The sequence below is a fragment of the Pristis pectinata genome, chromosome 33, assembly GCF_009764475.1.
Source record: "Pristis pectinata isolate sPriPec2 chromosome 33, sPriPec2.1.pri, whole genome shotgun sequence".
In the NCBI taxonomy this organism is placed as follows: Eukaryota; Metazoa; Chordata; class Chondrichthyes; order Rhinopristiformes; family Pristidae; genus Pristis; species Pristis pectinata.
The window spans coordinates 2,940,344-2,964,335 of NC_067437.1; the positions used below are offsets into that span (position 1 = coordinate 2,940,344).

A 23,992-nucleotide genomic window follows, 5' to 3' on the forward strand; every position below is an offset into this window, starting at 1 on the left:
TTAATGCAAGTTGAGGGAAATAGAGTCCGAGGTAGAATTAGGGTTTTTCAGGTGGGTTCAAGAACCAGATGGCAGTGGGGAAGAACATGTTGTTGAACCTTGAGGTGTGGGTCTTCAGGCTCCTGTACCTCCTGCCTGATGGCAGCATCGAGAAGCAGGCAGGGCCCAGGTGGTGGGAGTTCTTGATGATGGGTGTCACCTTCCTGAGACATCGCCACTTGTAGATAAAGATACAAGAGACTGTACATTCTGTAATCTGGAGCAACACGAGAGGCGCTGGAGGAACTCAGTGGGTCAGGCAGCATCTGTGGAGGGAAATGGACAGCCAACGTTTAAGGTCGAGAACCTTCACTCTCTGCAGCCTCTTGCGTTCCCGTGCAGTGGAGTTTCCACACCAGGCCATGACGCAACTAGTCAGAATGCTTTACACCGTCCATCTTAGAAGTTTATCGGCGTCTTTGATGACATCTTTCATCATATTCAGGAAGAACAGCCCAGATGGAGACTGCTACTTCAAGTTCATTGTCATGGACACACATATGCAGGGTATAAAGGCGATGAAAATTAGCTTTTTGCAGCAGCAACACAGTACATTACACACATGACAGACATAAGTTAACATAAACTTAAATTAACATAAATTATACATAACACATGACAAAACAAACATAACAACACTTGTGCAAGTGTAGGTATTAACACACCTGTAAACTGTCCATGTATGCCCCCAGATCATTAACAATTTATGAAATGTCTGCATAAACTCTCATCGTCAGGCTTGGGGACATATGGAGTTCCCACATATGTCACCAATTGCATTATTCAACCAAAGCGTTTGACCTGAGCCCTCCTGGTATTGTGGGGATAACAATCTCAGGACCAACCGAAATCGCCTCAAAGTCCAGAGATTTCAGAAGCACAGATAAAAACAAAAATTAGATGCTTGGAAATAAAAATAGAAAATGCTGGAAACACTCAGAAGGTCATTCAGCATCTGTGGAGGGAGAAACAAAATGAATGTTTCAGCTTCGACGCTTCATCAGAACCAAAGGTTGTCAGAGTTGAAATGTCAACTTGGCTTTCCACAGATGCTGACTGATATGTTCCCAGCATTCTCTGTTCTTATTAAAGAAAATACAAAGTAGACATGAGAGAGGGGGAACAAGTTGAGCATGAAACAGAGAACAAAAGGTGAAGAGTGCAGCTTCAAAACAAATACTTGGAACGAGGTTAGAGCATTTTCCAAAATGTTATTCCAATTCTCATAGAGTCTTTACGCTATAATATCTGTGATCCACAAATGCAGCAGAAGGTAGAGGATGCAACATATTTTGGTCTGCCCAGTGCTCAGTGATAAGCCATGTATGATTTAGGATCTCGCCAAAGCCAACTTGTGAGCATTGCATTGTGTCTGTCAATGGAAAGTTGTATAACTTTGATAGATGGAAAAAAAGAGTGGAAGGAAGCAGATCTTTCAAGATATTTCTCAGTGATTTCATAAAAGCAGGTGTTCTTGCATTTACAGAAATTGAAATGGATGTGGGAAATCCTTCAAACCATTCAGAAAAATGGAACCTACTCATTGGTTTCACAGTGTACTAGTTCATCAGTAATTATACCAAACGATCGCTATTGCAGCCGCTCATTATTTTCTGAAAAAGATGCCAAATCATGATTAATTTTGAAAGAAGCAGCACAGATTATTTAATATTCCAAAAGAATGGAAATCATCTGAAAGCTCCTAAAAGACATTATTATCCCCTTCAGACCAGTGAAATTCTGCGAATGCATAGTGAAAGCATGACATAATATTCAGAAGACTTCTGGTTTGATATTTCTCAAATGAAACTTATTTTTACTATTTGACTACTAATTTCTGTTCTGCAACTTGTCAGACATGTGTTTAGTACTTTCACACAGTAGTGCTGGCACAGACAAATGTTTTTTCTTGGTAAAGAAAAGTAAAACTGAACACAGAGCTATAATGTCTTGTGAAACTACCTTGGCATCTCTGATGAAGTGCAAGATGGACATGTTTAAAACAAACAACTGCCTCTCTTTTCAATATTGTCAGCTTAAAGCTCAACATCGAACAGATAACAGCAGACAATTTAATTTGGAGATGATCAGAATTGGTGGAAATTCAAAAGCAAAACCCTAAATAAAACCGAAAATAACTAAACTATCTAGCAGGTCAAGCAGCATCTTTGGAGAGGGAAAGATATTGTTTCAGGTCAAAGATCTTTGCCCATATAGTGACTGCTTCAGTGAGTTCCGAAGCATTCGTCCTGGACCTTGGAATATGCCAGACCGCAAGATTCAGTTCTGGACACCCCTTGTGCTGGAAGACTGGTATAGGAGTAGTCCCAGCCCAGTTATCCTTGCAAAATGCTCCTCACAGACATCTGGGGACTGACATCCAAATTGGGAGAGTGGTCCCACAGACTAGCAAAGCAAGGCCATACTCACAGATCCAACGCATGACAAGCAATTTGCCAAACTCCATCGCAATTCCTGGGACTGCCTTATCCCACCGGTGGGACAAACTCCTTCACACCAGTATTCAGTTGGGAAGGAGTAGTCCTTCCATTTCTCAACATGGACACCAAGCCCCATGGTCAAACATGGGCAAGGAAACCTCCTCCTGATTACCAGCTACCATCCTCCCTTGGCCGATGAATCAGTGCTCCTCAACACTGAGCAACACTTAGAAGAAAAACTGAGAGTAGCAAGGGCACAGAATGTACTCTGGATGGAGGGCTTCAATGCCTACCACCAGGAGTGGGTGGGTAGCATCAACACTGACTGAGCTGGCCAAGTCCTGAAGGACAGAGCTGCTGGACTGGGTCTGCAGCAGGTAGTGAATGAACCAACAAGAGGGCAAACCGACTTGATCCCACCCTCATTGACATACCTGTGACTGACGCATCTGTCCACGATAGCAGTGGTAGAAGTTATCACTGTACAGTCCGCATGGAAACAAAGTTCTGACTTCACACCAAGGGCAACCACCATCGTACTGTGTGGCCCTGCTAACATACTCGTATAGATGGGAACTTGATTAGTATAGATAGATACCTGATGGTCACCATGGAAATGGCGCTGAGGGGCCTGTTTCTGTGCTGTACGAACCTATGGCTCAATGGGTTAATCTTAGGATAGATCTGGCAGCTCAAAACTGGGCCTCCAGGTGTTGTTATGGACCATCCCCTCAAACTGTATCTAGAATTCCACCATGTTGCAGTCACTATGCCCAAGAGAATCTTAACTACAAGATCTCTTATTAATTCTACCTCATTATACATGACCAAATCTAAAATAACCTGTTCCTGGTTAATTTCCTTAATGTATTGCTCCAAAAAACAATCCCAGACCGACTCCACAAATTCTCCTTCCACTCTACCATTTGATTAGTCCGATCAATGTGCATATAAAATAGAGCAGAATTTGTAATTCCCTCCTTATACACCGATGGTTTTTCCCCATTTATGCAGTGTCCTATCATGACGCAACACTTTGAAGGCCTGTAGCACACTCCCACCCATATCCTCTTGCCTCTGCTATTCCTTATTTCTTCCCAAACCGATTTCATTTTGAACTGCTGCATCCGTATCACTGCACTGGTACTTTCCTCGATTAACAGTGATAACCCATCTCCTTTGTCTTTCTGCCGATTCTCTTGGAGTGTTGAATAGCCTGAAGTCTATGCATTCCCATTGTACCATTGGGAGTTTCAGGAATTTAGCCTAGCCATCCTGAAGGAATGCCAATTGATTTCCAATTCAGGATGATGCACAACACAAATCTGTGGGAAGTGGCACCTCCCTGTGCCAATGGCTCTTGTCTTTCTAGCTGAAGGAGGTCATGGGTTTGAGATTCTTCCCCGATGACTCTCACCAATTTTTACAGATGCACCATAGAAACCATCCTCTCTGGATGCATCACAGCTTGTGATGGCAACTGCTCTGCCCGAGACTGCAAGAAATTGCAGAGAGTTGTGAATGCAGTGCAATCTATCACAAAAACCCTCCACTGACTCCGTCTACACTTCCCACTGCCTTGGGAAAGCAGCCAACACAATCAAGGACCCCTCCCACCCCGGACATTCTCTCTTCTTCAGAGAGAATATACAAAAGCTTGAGAACACGTACCACCAGGCTCAAGGACAGCTTCTATCCTGCTGTTATCAGACTCTTGAATGGACGTCTCATGTGCCAAAGGGTGAACTCTTGATCTCACAATCCACCTCGTTATGGCCCTTGCATCTATCTGCACTGCATTTTCTCTGTAATGGTAGCACCATATTGTATATTCTGTTTTCCTTTTTACTACCTCAATGCGCTTAACAATGGCATGATCTATCCAGATGACATGCAAAAAAAAAGCTTTTCACTGTACCTCAGTACATGTGACAATAATAAACCAATTCCATTTCCTACTTTCCCTTACCACTGTAGTTGCCAATGACTGGGGTAGCTGCCTCACCTTGGCTCTTTGTTTGAGTAATAATGATTGTTGGCAAGCTTTTCCGGTAACGAAAGCATCAGAGCTGCGCTAAATCCACCCATTAGTCAATAACCACACAAGTTCTTTGCAAAAGAGCATCCATGTAGGCCAACATCTTCCCTCCTGACTACCGAGGTATGAATGTTAAATATATCCATACAATTAATTCCATCTCTTTTGTTACTAATCGTGCCAGGCATTTCAACATGGTTTTAAATCTTCTGTGTTATTTCTCTGAACTAAATGACAATATTTTTGCATTGGCAGAGAATGCAAGGGCTGGAACATCATGTAAATTGGCAGATTGGTTTATTATTGTCACATGTACTGAGGTACAGTGAAAAACTTTGTTTTGCATGCCGTCCATATGGATCATTTCATTACAACAGTGCATTGAGGTGGTGCAAGGGAAAACAATAACAGAATGCAGAATAAAGTGTTACGGTTACAGAGAAAGTGCAGCGCAGGTAGACATTTAGGTGCAAGGCCATGACGAGGTAGATTATGAGGTCAAGAATCCATGTTATCGTTAGGTGACCGTTCAATAGTCTTATAACAGCAGGATAGAAGCTTTTCTTGAGCCTGGTGCTACATGCTTTCAGGTTTTTGTATCTTCTGCCCAATGGGAGAGGGGAGAAGAGAGAATGTCCAGGGTGGGTGGTGTCTTTGATTATGTTGGCTGCTTTACTAAGGCAGTGAGAAGTGTAGACAGAGTCCATGGAGGGGAGGCTTGTTTCCATGATGTGCTGAGCTGTGTCCAGAACTCTCTGCAGTTTCTTGCGGTCAGGGGCAGAGCAGTTGCCATACCAAGCCAGGATGCATTTGGACGGGATGCTTTCTATAGTGCATCTATAAAAACTGGTGAGGGTCAACAGGGACATGCCTGAATTTCTTTAGCCTCCTGAGGAAGTAGAGGCACTGGTGAGCTTTCTTCACCATAGTGTCTACATGGTTGGACCAGGGCAGGCTATTGGTTCATTCCTAGGAACTTGAAGCTCTCAACCTCAGCACCGTTGATGTTAACGGGAGCGAGTGCACCGCCCCCCTTCCTGAAGTCAATGCCCAGCTCTTTTGTTTTGCTGACATTGAGGGAAAAGTTGTTGTCATCACACCACGTAACCAGGTTCTCTATCTCCTTCCTGTATTCTGTCTCATCGTTATTTGAGATTCGGCCCACCCTGGAATATTATGTGCAGTTCTGGTCACCACACGATAGGAAGGATGTGACTGCGCTGGAGAGGGTGCAGAGGAGATTCACCAGGCTGCTGCCTGCATTGGGAGAGAGTGGATAGGCTGGATTTGTTTTCCCTGGAGCTATGTGCCTGTGATGCTGTTGCACCTGTGCATACATGTACTTGTGCATGTGACAATAATCTCAACTTGGACCTTTATAAGAAGCAGTGAGTGGTATTAGGGAGGTTGGGCATGTCACTGAACACTCTAACAATCTTCTACAGATATACTGTTGAAAGTATCCTGACTGGTTGCATCACGGTCTGGTACAGCAATTCGAATGCGCAGGAACTTAAGAAGCTGCAGAGAGTAGTGGACTCTGCCCAATACATCACAGGCACATCCCTCCCCACCACCGGAAGTATCTACAGGAGGGCTGCCTCAAGAAGGCAACATCCATCATCAAAGATCCCCACCATCTGGGCCGTGCCATCTTCTCACAGCTCCCATCGGGCAGGAGGTACAGAAGCCTGAAGTCCCACATCACCAGGTTCAGGAACAGCTACTTCTCTGCAACCACTCAGTTCTTGACCCAACCTGTACAACCCTAATCACTGCCTCAGTTCAGCAACACTGTGACCACTTTGCACTACAATGGACTTTTTTAATGTTCTAATTGTGCTCTTTCTTGAATAATTTTTTATAATTTATGTTTATGTTTTTCTTGTGAATGTTGTGTATCTGGTGCTATGTACCTGTGATGCTGCTGCAAGTGAGTTTTTCATTGCCCCTGTGCACACATGGACTTGTGCATCTGACAATAAACTCAACTTCTCTCAGATTCCCACCTCTCCCTTTGCCCCACATCCCTTCGTCCCCAGATATCTCCCAGTTATGTTGCTGGAGCAAATGGCTCATAAATGGGCCCTTCAAAAGAGCCGGGGAAGTACCTGCCAACAAATCCCCACGTAAGAAGTAACAGGTACCCAGATGGAACTGAACTGACATTCCTCTGGCTGCTTGTTCTAAAAAAAAAGGTGGGTGAGGCAGGTACAATAGTTTCATTTAAGAAGCACTTGGATAGGTACATGGAGGGGCGGGGCTTGGAGGGATATGGGCCAAACACAGGAAGTTGGGACTAGCTAATTGGGCACAATGGTCAGCATGGACTGGTTGGGCCGAAGGGCCTGTATCCGCACTGTATTGCTCTATGACATTAATAGAATTGCCTCACTCCCAGACAGCTACAATACATGCTCAATTACTGTATTTTCTGGGACAGAAAGAACCAACAATGTCATTGGGTAATTATTTTATTTTCCCTAAAAATATATATGGGTGACATGAAACAGCATTGTGCTTTCATCGTTACACAGGTGAGAGTTGCCGCGTCCATCTCAGGGGAAAGGTTGTCATCGCTCCCATAATCCTTTGCTGCCACAAGAAGACCGTTGCCATGCATTCAGAAACTGAACTGAAGCCGCCTGTGGGTCATAAAGTGAAAGGTCAGATCGGATGCAGCGTGACAGGAAACACATATTCCTTATAATTGTTAAAAAATGTACTTTTTCCAGCAATACACCTTATTACACACAAAGTGCTGGAGGAACTCAGCGGGTCAGGCAGCATCTATGGAGGGGAATGGACAGTCGACATTTTGGGTCAAGACCATTCACCTGAACAGGCTCTTGCTCCACTCCTTCTCTTCACCTTTTTGTACTGACTCTCTCCCCTCTATCTTTCAGTCCAGGTGAAGGGTCTCGACCTGAAACATCGGCTGTCCATTTCCCTCCACAGATGCTGCCCGACCCGCTGAGTTCCTCCAGCACTTTGTGTGTTGCTCCAGATTCCAGCATCTGCAGTCTCTTCTGTCTCCAGGATATGTGATTATGCTTATATTCAGACTTAGCTCACCCCTGTGTAACAAGAGTTGTTATCCCAGTACCAGGGCTGCCTGTACCGAGAGGAACAGCACCTCATATTCCACCTGGGGTGCCTACAATGTGACAACATGAACAATGAATTCTCCAGCTTCTGGTAACTGCTTCCCCTCTGTCCCTTATCCCTCTCCTCCTGATCCACCAGCCCGTGTATCACCATGTCTCTTTCCCCTCCCCACCCTCTCCAACTGCCCATCACCCACACACTCCTCCTACTGGATCCCCTTCCCCACTGTTCCCATCTGCCCTCCTCACCTCCCTCCCCTGGTTCCAGGCTCCACCTTCTTCTCCTATCAGATTCCACCATGGCAGCCCTCTGTCACCTCCACCTATCACCTCCCGGCCTCTGTCACCATTCCCACTCTCCCCCACCTCCAGCTGCCTATCACCCCTCTCACCTGGATCCGCCCGTCACCTGCCAGCTCCTGCCCCACCTCTTCAATCCACCACTTTATACCAGCCATCTCCCTTCTATCTTTCAGTCCAGATGGGGTCTTGACCCAAAATGATGACTGTCCATTTCCCTCCATCAATGCTGCCTGACCCGCTGATTTCCTCCAGCACTTTGTGTGTTTCTGACTGTAACCTGTCCAAGAGGATTAATTAGCTTTGCACTGCCAGGGGAGGAATCAGTCTATAAAACTTCTGCCTCTACCAATGCTGGCTGAGTCAAGAGCCTAAGAAAAGCAGGCCTGGCTTTCCAAAGATGGCAACCACTGCTCAACACAGGGAAGAGACAGGTCACTAATTGACTTAGAACTCACTGTTTATAACACAGCAGCTCTGAAGTCAGATCATGTAGATCTGTGATGGACATACCAAGAGAGGTGAAAAAGATAGATGACTGTTTTATAATTGTTAAGAAATCTCCTCGGTGTTGACTTGTAAACTGTTTTCTTAGAATCATAGACTTGTTCAAAACAGACCCTTCAGCCTACTACATCCATGCTGACTTTTTAACCCATCTGCAGTAATCCCATTTGCCTGCATTGGGACCATATTCTTCTATGTCTTGCCCATTTAAGTGTCTATCTAAATGCCTTTTAAGCATGGTCATTGTATTTGATTCTACCATCTCTTCTGGCAGGACATTCCAGATATTAACCACTCTGCGAGAAAAACACATCCTTCAGATCCCCTCGAAGTATCCTACCTCTCACTTTAAACCTACACCCTCTTGTTTGTGATACCTCTACCCCGGGACAAAGATTTTGACAATCTACTTTATCTACACCTCTCATAATCTTACATACTTCTATCAGATCACTCCTCAGCCTCCTTTGCTTCAGGAAAAACAGGCCCAGCCTATCCAACCTCTCCCCGAAACTAAAGTCCTCCAGTCCAGGTGACATCCCGGTAAATCTCCTCTGCACTCTCTCCAGCCAACCTAGCATGTGACCATCGTCAATCAACTGAAAGACCAGGCCTGTGATTAGCATCTGGTCGATAGTGTTAACATATAAACTATTTTCTTAAAGGCGTAAGAAAAGGTGATTATAAGTGATTGGGTCATAAAATCTCCACTTACCAAGCTGCTGCATTGCATCGAAAGCGCCTTACTGAGGAACTGTAAGAGAAAGAGAAACAGGAAACATATTTATTCAAAATGTTTTTGGTCACTGTGAACTTCTGTCCTGTCCCAGGGGTGCAGACTTCATTACAAGGCTTTCATCCTATTACCTTGCCCATTCTTCAAACATGCAGCATACCAGCATTTATCAACGGACTCTCACATTATCAAGTCATGTCGAGTTTATTGTCATGTGCATAGGTACGGTGAGGTCCAGGTACAATGAAAAACTTACTTGCAACAGCATCGCAGGCACGTACGTACAGACGACGCACAGATTAAAAAAAAAGACTGTGCAAAAGCAAGACTTCAGTGCAAAAACAAAACAAAGGAACAATCTCCACGGCAGTGCAAGAGGTGGTCTGTAGTGTTCCGTTGCTGAGGTGGGGTTAGGGTTGTGCAGATCGGTTCAAGAACCTGATGGTTGAAGGGAAGTAGCTGTTCCTGAACCTGGTGGTGTGGGACTTGAGGCTTCTGTACCTCCTGCCCGATGGTAGCAGTAAGAAGAGGGCATGGCTTGGATGGTGGGGATCCCCGATGGTAGATGCCGCCTTCTTGAGGCAGCACCTCCTGTAAATGCTGTCAATGGGACCATTCTGCCTTAATCCCTCAGGATATACATTTCCCGGACACTAGATTTACCAAATGCAGCTAACACAGAGCAGAAACAAAGAAAACTGTGTGTACCTCTCACTTCCAGCTTGCATTCCACCTCATCTTCACCCAGGTCGTTGATAGCCTTGCAAGTATAATTTCCGCCATCAAAAGTGCTGGGTTTGCGGATCTGCAGAGTCAGGACACCCTGGTTGTGTTTCATCAGGAATTTTGGGTCATCTCCGATTTCCATCTTGTTCTTCATCCAGATAATCTTTGGCTGCATTTAGGAAAATGAGTTGCATTTATTGTTGTGAAGCCTGGGAAGCACAATGAAGAACTGCAGGACTGGGCAGCAATGCAGGGCGTGAAGAAGTAAACACACCGACAACTGAGCTCCTTCCACAACCTCAGCACCACCCAAACATTTCCCGGCCAATCCTGAATCCCTTCTGTCCCTGGCCCACTGTTTTATCCTCAATTCATCTGCTCTAATTTTCCCAAATACGCCAACCCCTGGTACCTGCTTATCTATTCCACAGATGGACAGACAACGGGGTAAAACTGGATACAGGAAGAGGCTTCATTTCATGTTTCATTATGGTGTAGAAGGAGGCCATGTGGCCCATTGACTCTATCCTGGCCCATTCCCCATATTTCTACCACCCACCTACACACTAGGGGAGCAAACTACAGCGGCCAATGGACCTACCAACCTTGTAGCTGGGATGTGGGGGAAAACCAGAGAGCCCAGGAGAAACTCACACAGTCACAGGGAAAAGGTGAAGACTCCACACACACAGCACCAGAGATCAGGATTGAACCTGGGTCACTGGTGCTGAGGCAACAGCCTTACCAGCAGCCCCACCACCCCAACCACTTTGGTTGGTCAGATCAGTTTATTCTCATGTACACCAGGTTGCAATAAAATGTCTTGCTGGTGTGAAGCTCACAGAGTAAACAGTGTATATGGTAATAATAAATTCAATAATAACTACGGCGATGAGTGCAGAGCAGCAGAATGGGGCAGAGACTGTAGTGCAGTACGAGGAGGTGCACAAAGAAATGCTAAAGTAACAATAATGGAATAACAGAGAGGGAGAGTAAAGAGTAACACTAAACCCAATATATATTGTCGAGCCGGTGTGTCACACCCTGCCTCCTGTAGAGCCACAGGGTGTGAATTTCCAGTCAGAGTTCTAGTGAAGTCCCTGGACATGGATACCAAATAACAGAAGGCCCATGGTTGTGTGCCAGGACCAGGAAGTTCGTGGAAACCGGTTCCAGTGCCAGCATGGCAACTTGCAGAACTTGGACACCAAACTAGTGGTGGAAATGTTGTAAACCAACCTAATCCCTTTTAAGATGGGTGATCCAATCCACTACTCAGGTAACAAGGGTTCAAAGCCACCGCGACAAATCTGTAGTACTCGAAAATGACCATGAAATTCACCAGGGTATTTATATTAATAATAAAATAACACCCAGTTCATTGCTGTCCTTCGGGGAAGGGAAGAGAGCCAGGCATCGGGCTTACGCTACAAGTTGACTTTTAACATTGTATAAAATGGCTTAACAAGTCAGAACCAGAATGAGCTTGATGAGGCAACATGTGTGACCTTGCCAAGGCCGTCTCTGGCCCAAGAATGGAGCAAACTCAACCCTACACCTGTAGCATTTGTGGGCAATGTGGCTGAGAGTCTTGTGATGGAAGTGTCTTGGCTGCTGTCCTCAGCTGACACAGACAGCACATGTACACGTCCCCTTGCCAACGTGCTTAGAGGAACCAAGGCAAAGAGTAATGCAGGAAAAGCAAGCAGCAAAGGGCTGGACCCTGTGTTTAATGAAGTTTTTGCCTGACTGGAACTGGAGGCAATTCTTCCAAAACAATGAAAGAGCTCTCATCAGTAAATCTCCATTAACTCAGGGTCCTTGGGACGTTGGTGGTACTGGTCTGCAGATCTTCCTGTTGGATATTACTGTTATTAATACCCCAACACACTTTTCTATTTTGTTACATGTTACACGGCAGTTTAACACACTTTCCAGAGAATCTGGTGAGTTTAAAGGAGCAGGAGATTTACAAGCACTTCAGACTCCAGCTCTGCCACAAACCCTCGCATGTTCCAGACCCCAGCACCAGCTCTGTCCTCTCACCTCGCCCACCGTCCAGACCCCAGCACCAGCTCTGTCCTCTCACCTCGCCCACCGCCCAGACCCCAGCACCAGCTCTGTCCTCTCGCCTCACCCACCGTCCAGACCCCAGCACCAGCTCTGTCCTCTTGCCTCACCCACCACCCAGACCCCATCACCAGCTGGACTCTGAACCCCTGGTTCTGGCTGCAAACTTGCTTGCACTTCAAAGCCTGGGCTCCCATTCCGGACTAACAAGTGAACCAGGTGGTGGACTGCCAGGATTTCCGAACAATCAGGCGCCGGATTATTGGAGCTTTACTGTAAATACATCTGCTTCCAAGATTCACGTGCACACTTTATGATAAAGGAATCTCCAGCTTCCTCCACAATCACACCCGCTGTCGGGACACTGCCTGAGCCTCAGTTTAACGCTCCTACCTCTCATGTACTTTGGGCAAAAGGGGAAGGGGAAAGGTACCATCGGGGGCAAGGCAAGGCAAATCAAAACAAGCTGCAGATGCCGGAAATATAGAATAAAAAAAAGAAAATGCTGGAAATACTCAGCAGGTCAGGCAGGGAATACTCTGTGGGAGAGAAAACAGAATCAAGGTTTCAGGTCAAAGACCCTTCGTCAGATCTGGGAAGGAGATAAAGGAAGCTCATTATGGTTGGCAGGGAGGGGAATGTCCCTGATGGGGTAAAACTGGGGTGACCATGGGGATATACTGTAAACAAGGTCATCTGGTCAATGAGTGAATGGGAGCAGTTAGAGAGGGAGAACATAGACAAACAAAGGCGGAAGTCGTCAATGCAGAGCGGGAACTTTCCTGCAAGCTTAGAGCAGATTGATAAGTGAAGGGATCTTATATGTTGCTACATGGATGAGTATTGGGGCTTTCACAATGCAACTACCGTTGAAGTAATTTGGTCCTCTGGAATTCTATACAGTGGAAATGTCAGATACCAAATCAACCTGCAGATAGATTCCCTTCCAAGTCGTGCATTGTCCTGGAAGTACACCTCCGTTCCGTTTTTCATTGCGAGGTCCTGGAACCCCTCCGCAACAGCTATATAAGAACAGCTTCACCAGAACGCCTCTGCAGTTGAAGAGGGTGACTCACCACTAATCTTCCAAAGAATAGGCATTCAATGCTGGCCTTTCCAAGCCCACCCACATCCTCTGAATGCAAGAAAAATACAGGAAGGAATTCCCTCCATATGACCTCCACATAATAGGAATGAACGGGAACGTGCTTTGTTCCAACACAACACTTTACACCATGACTCAGCGAGGAGTCCGTCCATTAAACATGCCTCTCTGGAATATTGCCAAGGTGGTGTTGCTAGAACAAACCATCCTAAATAAGATACTCACTTTAGGAAAGCCTCGAACAGAACAGCTCAGCTTTGTGGTGTAACCTGCTATAACAGATCGATTCAACAGAGGCTGGGTAAACTTTGGTGCATGGCTAAAATCATGCTCCTTGTACAGGGGTCGCACATAGTTCTTGCCTGTGTCAAAAAATAGGGAAGAATTAGGATCCACCTTGACATTTTTTTCAATGCTGTTTAGTATTCTTCCACTTGCTTGTAAGATCACTGTGTGCTTGCCACAGCTCTGGAAGTGCGTGCAAACTTACCATATTGTGATTTAGCAAGATGGTACATCATTTTAGACTACAAACTTTGGAAACAATCAAATAACATAAACACCCTTCCAAAATATTGTACTGGTTTCAAATGATGTGAATCTTGATTAATCAGAATCAAATATCTCATCTCATCCTGAATTCAGTTTGCATATTGGATTCTTAAAGGGTGAAAGGGGAGGTAGTGACACATTCAGGGGCTTTTGAGATCAAGCCATATCCTAAAGGCAAATCGAGCTTTGGGAAATATGTGCGTTATCTGAGGACAGAACACAGGTCCAAGAGTGCGGCTTGAACCCACAACCAAAGTCAAAAGCTGGCACATTAGCCCAAGGTGGATTGTGTTGGGTTAGTCCCTGGAAGGAAAAGCATTGTGAGGTATTGGAGGACAGAACATGGAGGTTAACCTCTAACCTGTGCCACACCTGAGCTGGGAGTGCGTTATGTACTGCACAAGGAGCGGATGGAATGTGTCAGTTCACTGGCAGAAAGCAAGCTGACCAACTGTTAGTCAGTACATTCCTACAAGCAGTAATGAGGCCATCTAATCTATTGGTGGCGTTGATCAGAGGATCAATGAGGGTCAAGACATCAGGAAGGTTGTCAACTTCTACTTGAACAATATCTTGTGGGGTTAAGGCAGATAAGTCCTCAGGTTTCTGCCTGAAATGGCATGTCTGCTGGTGATGTACCTCTCCAATACTGCACTGAGGCAGCCACTAAGATTATTTGCTCAGATCCTAGAGTGGGACTTGAACTACAACCAAAGACAAAAGATGGCATATTAGTCCATGGTGGATTGTGCTGGGTTAGTCCATGGAAAGAAAAGTATTGTGAGGCAGTTCACAGCCATCCCATGTCACACAGTACATTCAATCACCGTGGTATCTGGGTGACACTCCAACAATCTGCCACCAGAGCGACAATCCTGACACTTACTTTCTTTCTGGATGAAGGCTGTGTCCTTGGATACCCTGGGGCTATCACTCAGGCCACAGATGTTCTCACTGAAGACACGGAAGTAGTACTCGTTGCCCATGATGAGATCAGAGATAGTGCAACTTGTTTTACGGTTGTGCTCGTACACTGTGAACCATTCCTAAATGCAAAGGGTGGTAATATTTTTACTATTTGATCAAATCTTAGCACAGGCACACATGAAATGATGTTCAAAATCTACTCAGGTTTCTCCTCAAATGATATAAACCCCTCAGTGTTCAAATGTTCTCCTTCTTAACTCTTAAACGGATCTCTTGTACAATAAAGATGAACACTTGATCTCCCAATTTACCTCGTCATGGCCCTTGCACCTTATTGTCTACCTGCACTGCACTTTCTCTGGAACTGTTACACTATATTCTGCATTCTGTTATTGCTTTTCCTTTTGTACTACCTCGATGTACTTATAGAGCTCAGCTCAGCACATCACAGGAACCAGCCTCCCTTCCATGGACTCTTGTCTACACTTCCCACTGCCTCAGTAAAGCAGCCAACATAATCAAAGACCCCTCCCACCCCAGACATTCTCCCTTCTCCCCCCTCCGATCAGGCAGAAGATACAAAAGCCTGAAAGCACGTATCACCAAGCTCAAGGATAGCTTCTACCCCACTGATATAAGAGTCCCCTAATACAATAAGATGGACTCTTGACCTCACAATCTACCTCGTTATGGCCTTGCCCCTTATTGTCTACCTGCATTGCACTTTCTCTGTAGCTGTGACACTTTATTCTGCATTTGGTACATGTGTCAATAATCAACCAATTTATCAACTTAGCAATTAGTTATAGACTCATACAGCACAGAAACAGGCCCTTCGGCCCAGCTGGTTCATGCCGTAAAGGATGCCCATCCAAGCTAGTCCCATTTGCCAGCCAACAGCCCGCACTCACCATGGTTCTCTTGTCGGCTTTCTGAATGGTGTAGCCAATGATTTCAGTGTTGCCATCATCCTTTGGTGGTTTCCACTCTATGGCAGCATTGAATCCCCAGACATCTGTGATCTTCAGGGACTCCGGAGGTCCGGGCTTCTCTGAAATAATTTAGACAAAAGAGAATTCAAGGAAAAAGCAGTTTGCTTCCAGGAATGAAATCAGCCAAGTATATTTTTTCAGCAGCAGGAAACTGAAACCAAAAGTCCCAGGGGGTGCTACTCTTACCTCAGAATGAAACGTTTGTGGATTGAGCACGTAACTGAAGCTGTACTATCTTAAAAACCTTAAAACCAGCCCCCCTCTGCCCTCTCAAGCAGACAGTAAAGGTGGAGAATGATTCCCTTGATGTCTTGGCCAACACTCAGCGTTGAACTACAGCCGCCAAACACGGTGATTATCAAATCGCTGTTAGTGGGAGTTTGTTCCATGTTCTACCATAACTCTCTTCAGTATGCTGCTGATGAAGAACAACAGCTTAAAAGCCAAGGGTCATGAAAGAACAATATAAATTCAAGTTGAACGGTCTCCCCTACACTAAGGATGAACTCTTGATCTCCTAATCTACCTCATCGTGACCCTTGAACATTATTTGTCCACCTGCACTGCATTGTAACAGTAAATTCTGCATTCTGTTTTTCTTTTTAGTACCTCGGTGTACTTATGAATGGAGTGATCTGTCTGCATGGCGTGCAAACAAGGCTTTTCACTGTATCTCAGTACAAGTAACAATAACAAACCAATTACCAAGTTCTTCAGCCAATGGAGAATAGCCAACATGTGCAACTATTGTTTATTTCAAAAATAAATTTTATTCCTAAAAAAAAGTACAAGGAACACAACAAATGCATAGCTTTATTTACAGTCATACTGTCATCCAGTACCACTCCTACAGCCTCTTTAAACAATACACGGTCAAAGTGTTTGCGGGGCTGTTACACAGGACCCAGCCCCTAAGTCCCCAGTAGCAGCAGGACCTTAGATTACAGTCCTTCCAAACAAAGTCGTGAGCCTTCAGTGTGAACTTTCCCATACTCCTGCAGCCTGGAATGTGCCAGTCAGCAGCATTCCCTTACAGACACCTCCTTACACTGGAAGACCAGCAACCTTCAGGCAGACCAAAGAGCATCTCTGGCCGAGTTGATGATCTTCCAGCAGCACTTGATGCCTGTCTCGGTGTGTGTCCTCGGAAACAGCCCGTAGATCAGAGAGTACTCTGTCACGCAGCTGCTGGGGATGTACCCAGACAAGGACTGTTGTATCCTTTTTCAAACATTCTTTGCATACGCACAGTCCACAGAGGTAAGCAACTGTCTCATCCTCATCACAGCCATCCCGAGGGCTGTGTGTATTGGGAGTGAGACTCCGACTGTGCAGGAAGGATCTGACTGGGAGGGTCCCTCTCACCGCCAGCCCAGCAAGGTCTTGGTGCTTATTGGTGCGTTGTGGCAATGAAGCATTCTGCCAGGTGGTTTGGACAGTTTGCTCAGGGAACCACCCCACAGGATCCATCGTGGTTTGTGAGACTGCCACGGCGGAAGAGCTGGGTACAGGCCACACCTGCGCCACATTCAGCAACACGGAGAACAACTCACACCTGATGACCAGGTTCTTGCCCGCCATCGAGCAGTGCACCAGTCCCACATTCCAATCTTCCGTTGGACCGTGACACACCAGATGGTCTTTGCCACGTGCCCTGGCTCCTCTGTTCCCTGGCTCCTCTGTTCCCTTCAGGTGGTCGGACCTGACGGTAAAGGAAACAGGATTGGCTGGGCCAGTAACCAAAGGGCACGGCCTTGCTCTTCCTGCACTTCACTCTGGCCCCTGAGGTCAGTTCAAACTGGTTGCAGAAGATGGTGTTGTCATCCATGTACAGGAAGGCTTTGATCTGAGTGGCCCCACCACCTGACATTGTCATCCCTCATGTCCGCGCCCTTCCTGATGGATTTGGCAGAAGATTCGATACAACACACACACAAGACGGGACAGAGGGCAGCCTTGCCTGACTCCAGAGCTATCCATCTCCCACCTAGTCCTGGTCCCTCTCTAGAACCCTGACTCCAGTTACACACTCTTACTTGCACTCTGGACCCCTGGCTCAGACTCTGAACTAAGTGAACCAGATACTACGCTGTTAGGATTTCTGAACAATCAGATTCCAGACAATTAGAGTTTTACTGCACACCAGTTCCACTCTATCTAACCTTATTCACCAACCTCTTGTGTGGGACCTTATCTCTGAAAACCTAAATATATCACATCCACTAGCTCCCCCTCATCTACCCTTCTAGATACAACACCAGAGTTCTAATAGATTAGTGAGACATCATTTCCTCTTCACGAGCACATGGTGACCCTGCTCAATTATTTCTGAGTACCTTCACGTCAACCTTTTAAGAAAGGTTCCAGCATTTTCCCGACTACCGATGTCAGGGTCACGGCTCTACCTGGGTAATGGCTCTACCTTCTCTTTCAACACACACAAAATGCTGGAGGAACTCAGCAGGTCAGACAGCATCTGTGGAGGGAAGTGAACAGTTGACATTTCAGGTTTATTTCCCTCCATAGATGCTGCCTGACCTGCTGAGTTCCTCCAGCATTCTGTGTGTGTTGCTCTAGATTCCAGCATCTGCAGAATCCCTTGTGTCCACCTTCTCTTTCGCTCCTTCGTTAAAATAGATTTTGCAGCACTTATTTAATTACGATAATTTATCAGAACTATTTTGTGGCCTGTGGGATCTTGCTGTGCACAAATCAGTTGCCATGTTTCGGACGTTCTAACAGCAGCTCTACTTTTTCCAACAATTGCTTTGGAAGTCAAAACAAACCCTGCATATTCTGGAACCCGATCACCAAGTCACCCAGGAGGGACAAAGGCCATTCGGCCCACTGCATTCATGGGCACCTGTCTGCATTAATCCCATGTCCCAGCACTTGGCCCACAGCCTTCCGTACCTGGGTGACTCCAGTGCTTGTCTCAACACCTCTTAAGTACTGTCAGTGACCCTGCTTCCACCACTCTCTCAGGCAGTGTGTTCCAGGTACTCCCCACTCTCTGGGTGAAGAAGATCCCCCTCAGATCCCCTCTGAATCTCTTCACACTTTCCCTAAATCCATGTCCTCTAGTGTTATCTACCTCTGATATGGGGGAAAGATTTCTCCAGTCGACCCTATCTATACCCCTCATAATTTTATATACCTCAGTCTTAACCCCCCCCCCGCTCCAGGGAGAACAGACCCAGCCTCTCCGGTCTCTCCTCATCACTGAAACACTCCATGCCAGGCAACATCTGGGCAAGCAAACAATCTGCTGGAGGAACTCAGTGGGTCAAGCAGCATCTGTGAGAGGAAAGGAATTGCCGATGTTTCAGTTCAAAAACCTGCATCAGGACTGTGAAGTTCTGAACTTGAAGAAGTTTTCCTCCCCAGCAGATTGTTTATTGCTCCAGGTTCCAGCACCTGCAGTCTCCTGTGTCTCCAACATCCTGGTAAACCTCCTCTGCACCCTCTCTAGTGCTATCACATCCTTCCTATAGTGAGGTGGCCACAACTAATCTGAAATGAAAATAGAAAATACGGGAGACAGGCAACAGGTCAGACAGTATGCCCTGTTGAGTGGTCGCAGCATTCTTTGTTTTCACTCGCAAAGTAATTCATTGGTTTTCAAGTGTTTAGACTAATTTTCAAGGTGCTATTTATACTGTATATGTCCCTCCTACTACAAGGAACTTAAAGTGGAAAATTTGGGACCTGGTAGAATAAAATTCCAATGACCCAGCACCCAGCTGTTTGGAAATCCTGATAGTCCTGCATCTGGTCACTCAATAGTTTGGAATGTGAGCTGGGGTCCCAAGTGGGAGCAGGATGTGCAGCCAGAGCTGGGGGTCCGAAGTCGGGACTGTGAGCCTGGTGTGAGGTCTGGAACACCAGGGTCAGGAATGTGGGAGTGTTGGTGGCTGGAGCCAGCATCTGAAGCACTTGATCAGACCTTGAGTATGCAAAAGTTGAACTCTTGATCTCCCAGGCTACCTTATTGTGGCCCCAGCACTTTGCCTACCTGCACTGCACTTTCTCTGTAACTGTAACTCTGTTTTCTTTTTATATTGAACCGAGAACAGTACGGCACAGGAACAGGCCCTTTAGCACACCATGTTGTGCTGAACTAATTAAGCTAATGATGCCTAATTAAATGAATCCCTTCTGCCTGCACATGATCCATATCCCTCCATTCTCTACACATTCATGTGTCTGTCTAAGAGCCTCTTAAACGCCTCCATCATATCTGCCTCCACCACCACCCCTGGCAGCACATTCCAGGCACCCACCACTCTGTGTAAAAAACCTGCCCCGCACATTTCCTTTGAACTTTCCCCCATCACCGTAAACGCATGCCCTCTGGCATTTGACATTTCAATGCTGCGAGAAATGATACTGCTGTCTACTCTATCTATGCCTCTTATAAACTTCTATCAGGTCTCCCCTCAGTCTCCACCACTCCAGAGAAAACAACCCAAGTCTGTCCAACCTCTCCTTATAGCTCATACCCTCTAATCCAGGCAGCATCCTGGTGAACCTCTTCTGCACCCTCTCCAAAGCCTCCACGTCTTTCCTGTAATGGGGCGACCAGAACTGAGTGCAATACTCCAGTTGCAGCCTAACCAGTTTTATAAAGATTAGACATTTCGACTCTGGGAAAACAATATTGGCTGTCTATCTTTTATCACCTCAATGTACTGATGTATGGAATGATCTGTCTGGATGGCACACAAAATACTTTTTCACTCCAGCTCGGTACATGTGACAATAGTAAACCAATAACAATACCAATTGTATATTTCCTGTTCCCTTTAAACTCACTGGGTTCGCTGGAATGTTTGTTATACTACCTATGTAACACGTGAAAAAAGTTGAAGTATGTTTGGGTACTGATAGGAGTAAAATCCAATAGTCTGCTGGTCCAGTACCACCTGAGGATTGGTAAATTGGTTTATTATTGTAACAAGCACCGAGGTGCAGTGAAACACTTTATTTTGCATGCCATCCATACAGATCATTTCATTACATTGGTGCATAGAACTATAGAACCATAGAACACTACTGCACAGAAAACAGGCCATTCAGCCCTTCTAGTCTGTGCCAAAACTTTATTCTGCATTGAGGTAGTACAAGGGAAAACAAAACAGAATGCAGAATAAAGTGTTACAGTTACAGGAAAAGTGCAGTGCAGGCAGACAATGAGGTGTAAGGCTATAATGAGGTAGATTGTGATGTCAAGAGTCCATTTTATCGTATAAGGGAACCCTTCAATAGTCTTATCACAGTGAGGTAGAAGCTGTCCTTGAGCCTGGTGGTACGTGCCCTCAGGCTTTTGTACCTTCTGCCCGATGGGAGGGAGAGAAGAGAGAATGTCCACGTTGGTGGGGTCTTTGATTATGTTGGCTGCTTCACTGGGGCAGTGAGAAGTGTAGAGAGTCCATGGAGGGGAGGCTGGTTTCCGCGATGTGGTGAACCGTGTCCACAACTCTCTGCAGTTCCTTGTGGTCTCGGGCAGAGCAGTTGCCGTACCAAGCCGTGATATATCCAGATAGGATGCTTTCTATGGCGCATCTGTAAAAGCTGGTGAGGGCCAAAGGGGACATGCCAAATTTCTTTAGCCTCCTGAGGAAGTAGAGGCGCTAGTGAGCTTTCTTGGTCGTGGCGTCTACGTGGTTGGATCAAGACAGGATGCTGAGTCATCAGAGTTTTACTGTCTTGCAAGAAAACTCAAGCATCCACCTCCAACACCTGCTGGATAGGAAAGGAACTTCCTAATGGCAAGTGAGTGTAACCCAAGCAGTCATCCAATCCCTCTCATTTGCTGTGCCAATAAATCACTCTCTGGCCTTTTATGAACTTGACCTTTTGTGTTTGGATATCCTGCAGGTCACATTTTACAGGGGCTATCAGACGTTGGGACATGGCCTTTACAAGACCTTTAAATTGCTCTCAAATTTCCTTCTAGGGGAAGGGAGGAGGGGTCCCTTCACTGGTCTCGTACGCCGAATTTTACACATTGGGCTCGGTGCACAGGGATGGAGTGGAATTACTGACAGGTTTCTGTAACGTGATCTTGTCGGAAAGAACATCAGAAGCCTGGCATCAGCCGCACTCTCTCGGGGGAGGCAGCACCATTTCTGGAGACGGGCAGCGTACGAGTTTAGCAGGTGCATTGTGCATCAAACAGTTTCTGCTCCAGAGACAGAATCTTATCTTGGATTTTAAATATCCATTCATTAAATATCAAAGAAACATCCTGATCCTAATGATCTTGCACTTCCAAGTTTCTCTTTGTCTCACTGTTGGCCACCCCACCTTCAGCTGTCCGAGCCCTAAACTCTGGAAATCTCTCCCTAAATCTCTCCAGCTTTCCACCTCCTCCTCCAAGTCATTCCTTAAAATCCACCTTTTGGTCAGTTGTCCTAATATTCCCATCTTCAGTTCGGTGGCTATTTTTACCTAATTGCCTCTCTCGCACCTTGGGGTGCTGACTATGGCAAAGGTCCTATATACATACAAGTTGTCACTCAGTGAGGGATGCAAAGGTGTCCTTCACAAGTGTTGAGTGCGGGGAGCTTTGGCGCAGATCTGCATCAGGAAACGTGGCAGTGAGAAATGTAAATGATGTCAGCTTTACACAAGCCGTGGGTTATGTGGCCTTGAGTCTTGAGTGTGTTGTCAGACATAAATAGCTCCAATTTTATTTGATCATAACTCCCTACATTTGATCCCTCCCTTTGGGTCTAGCTGTCCTTAATCAATCTGGAGATCCGCATTCAATTACTTCATGTAAACAAATATCTCCTGGCTCCAACTCTCTGTCTTCACCCTTTCAATTAAAGAGTCTTTGTGTCCTTTACACAAGGCCAAGTTTTCTCATGCAACAGGCTGGCCTTACAGCCACAACAGGCTTATGTAGTTCTGGAACATTTCACCTTTATTGGGACAGACAGAGTTGAGAACAACACTGCCAAGTTCACTATAGTACAAGTCCTTTTTTAAAAGCAGCTCAAAGGTTTGATCCCGGTCAGCACCTCTAGATCCCCTTATGCACCAAGTTCCCGTCTCAGCCACAATGAATCGGAGAGGTTGACAGGTGAGGGATAACTGCAACTTCTCCAAGTAGGAAGGAGGGTCATCCTAGAGCGCCCCAACAGGCTCTTCACACGGTTCCTCAGCTCTCCCTCTTCAAACATCTCTCCCTCTTCAAACATCTCTCCATTCTCACCAGCTTACAATGTCTCCCCAACAGGGAACATTGCATGTTTAAAGTTCTCGTGCCAGTTTTAGACCCCTCCATGCCCACACTCTGTAATCTCCTCTTTCCCTGCTGATCCCAGAGATCCCACTCCCCCAATCTTAGACCCTTGATCACTTCGAGTTCGGAAGCAGATACAATGGTGGTGTTTAAGATGCATTTAGACAGATGCGTGAATGTGTGGGGAATAGAGGGATATGGATCATGGGCGGGCAGATAGGTTTAGTTTAATTTGGCACCGTTGTCAGCACAGACATCATGGTCCGACTGTGCTGTACTGTTCTATGTTCCATGACCCCTCCATTAATGGAGGCCATAGCTAATTATCCAAGGTCCCAACATCTGGAATTCTCTCTGTCCATTCCTGGGCTCCCAGTCCACCTCCTTCCCCCTTCCTTAACACCTCATTCACCAAGGTTTTGCTCTCCCCACTGAACAGGTTATTAGAAATTGGGAAGATTAACGGAACGTTGGCCTTCAATGCAAATGGTATGGAGCGGAAGAGTAAGGAGACTTAATGTAGCCTTTATGCAGCACTGGTGAGACTGCACCAGGAGCACTGGGAACAGTTTATTTCCCCCATATTTAAGGAAGGATATGTTTGCATCGGAAGCAGTGCAAAGGAGCATCACGCAGCTGATTCCTGGGATGAGAAGGTTTGTTGTATGACGGAACGATGAGCGGGGTGGGCCTCTACTCAATGGAGTTTCAAAGAATGAGAGGTGACCTTATTGAAACACATAAGAGGTGGACTGACAGGGTGGATGCTGGGTAGTGTTCCCCTGGTGGGAGGGATCTAGAACTAGGGCCAAAGTTTCCAGAGAGAGTCACCCATGTCATATGGATGTGAAGATGGATCAGAGGGTCAGAGTTCTTTGGAACTCTCTACGCCAGGAAGCCGTGGAGGGGGAATTACTGAATAAAGTCAAGGTGACAGGTACTTGAACTTGTGGGGTTGGGAGAGGGTGGGAAGTGGTGTTGGGACCAGAGTTGGATCTGCCATGTTCTTACTAAATTGCTGAGCAGGTGAATGGGGCCAGTGGTACCTCCTGCTCCTGGTTCTTATATTTTTATGTGGTTTAGACTTAATTTTTTCTGAATATGTCCATGAAAAACAATCCTAGATGCTTCAGTGTTAAAGGCACAATAGAAATATATTGCATTTATCTCAGATTAACTAACTGTGTGGAGTTGGGTCCA

General features: G+C 45.9%; 1 protein-coding gene across 1 annotated transcript in view; it reads right to left on the reverse strand.

Annotated features, from left to right (window-relative positions):
- Positions 1-6,975: 6,975 nt before the first annotated feature.
- Positions 6,976-23,992, reverse strand: part of mybpc2a (myosin binding protein Ca) — a 76,744-nt gene continuing 59,727 nt past the window's right edge. The window contains exons 25-30 of the mRNA XM_052042949.1: positions 15,460-15,599; positions 14,508-14,667; positions 13,295-13,431; positions 9,877-10,063; positions 9,148-9,186; positions 6,976-7,163 (exon numbers count right to left, since the gene is read on the reverse strand). Of these exons, the coding sequence (XP_051898909.1) occupies positions 9,176-9,186; positions 9,877-10,063; positions 13,295-13,431; positions 14,508-14,667; positions 15,460-15,599 (635 nt within the window). The 3' untranslated portion in view covers positions 6,976-7,163; positions 9,148-9,175. The remainder of the gene's footprint in view (positions 7,164-9,147; positions 9,187-9,876; positions 10,064-13,294; positions 13,432-14,507; positions 14,668-15,459; positions 15,600-23,992) is intronic.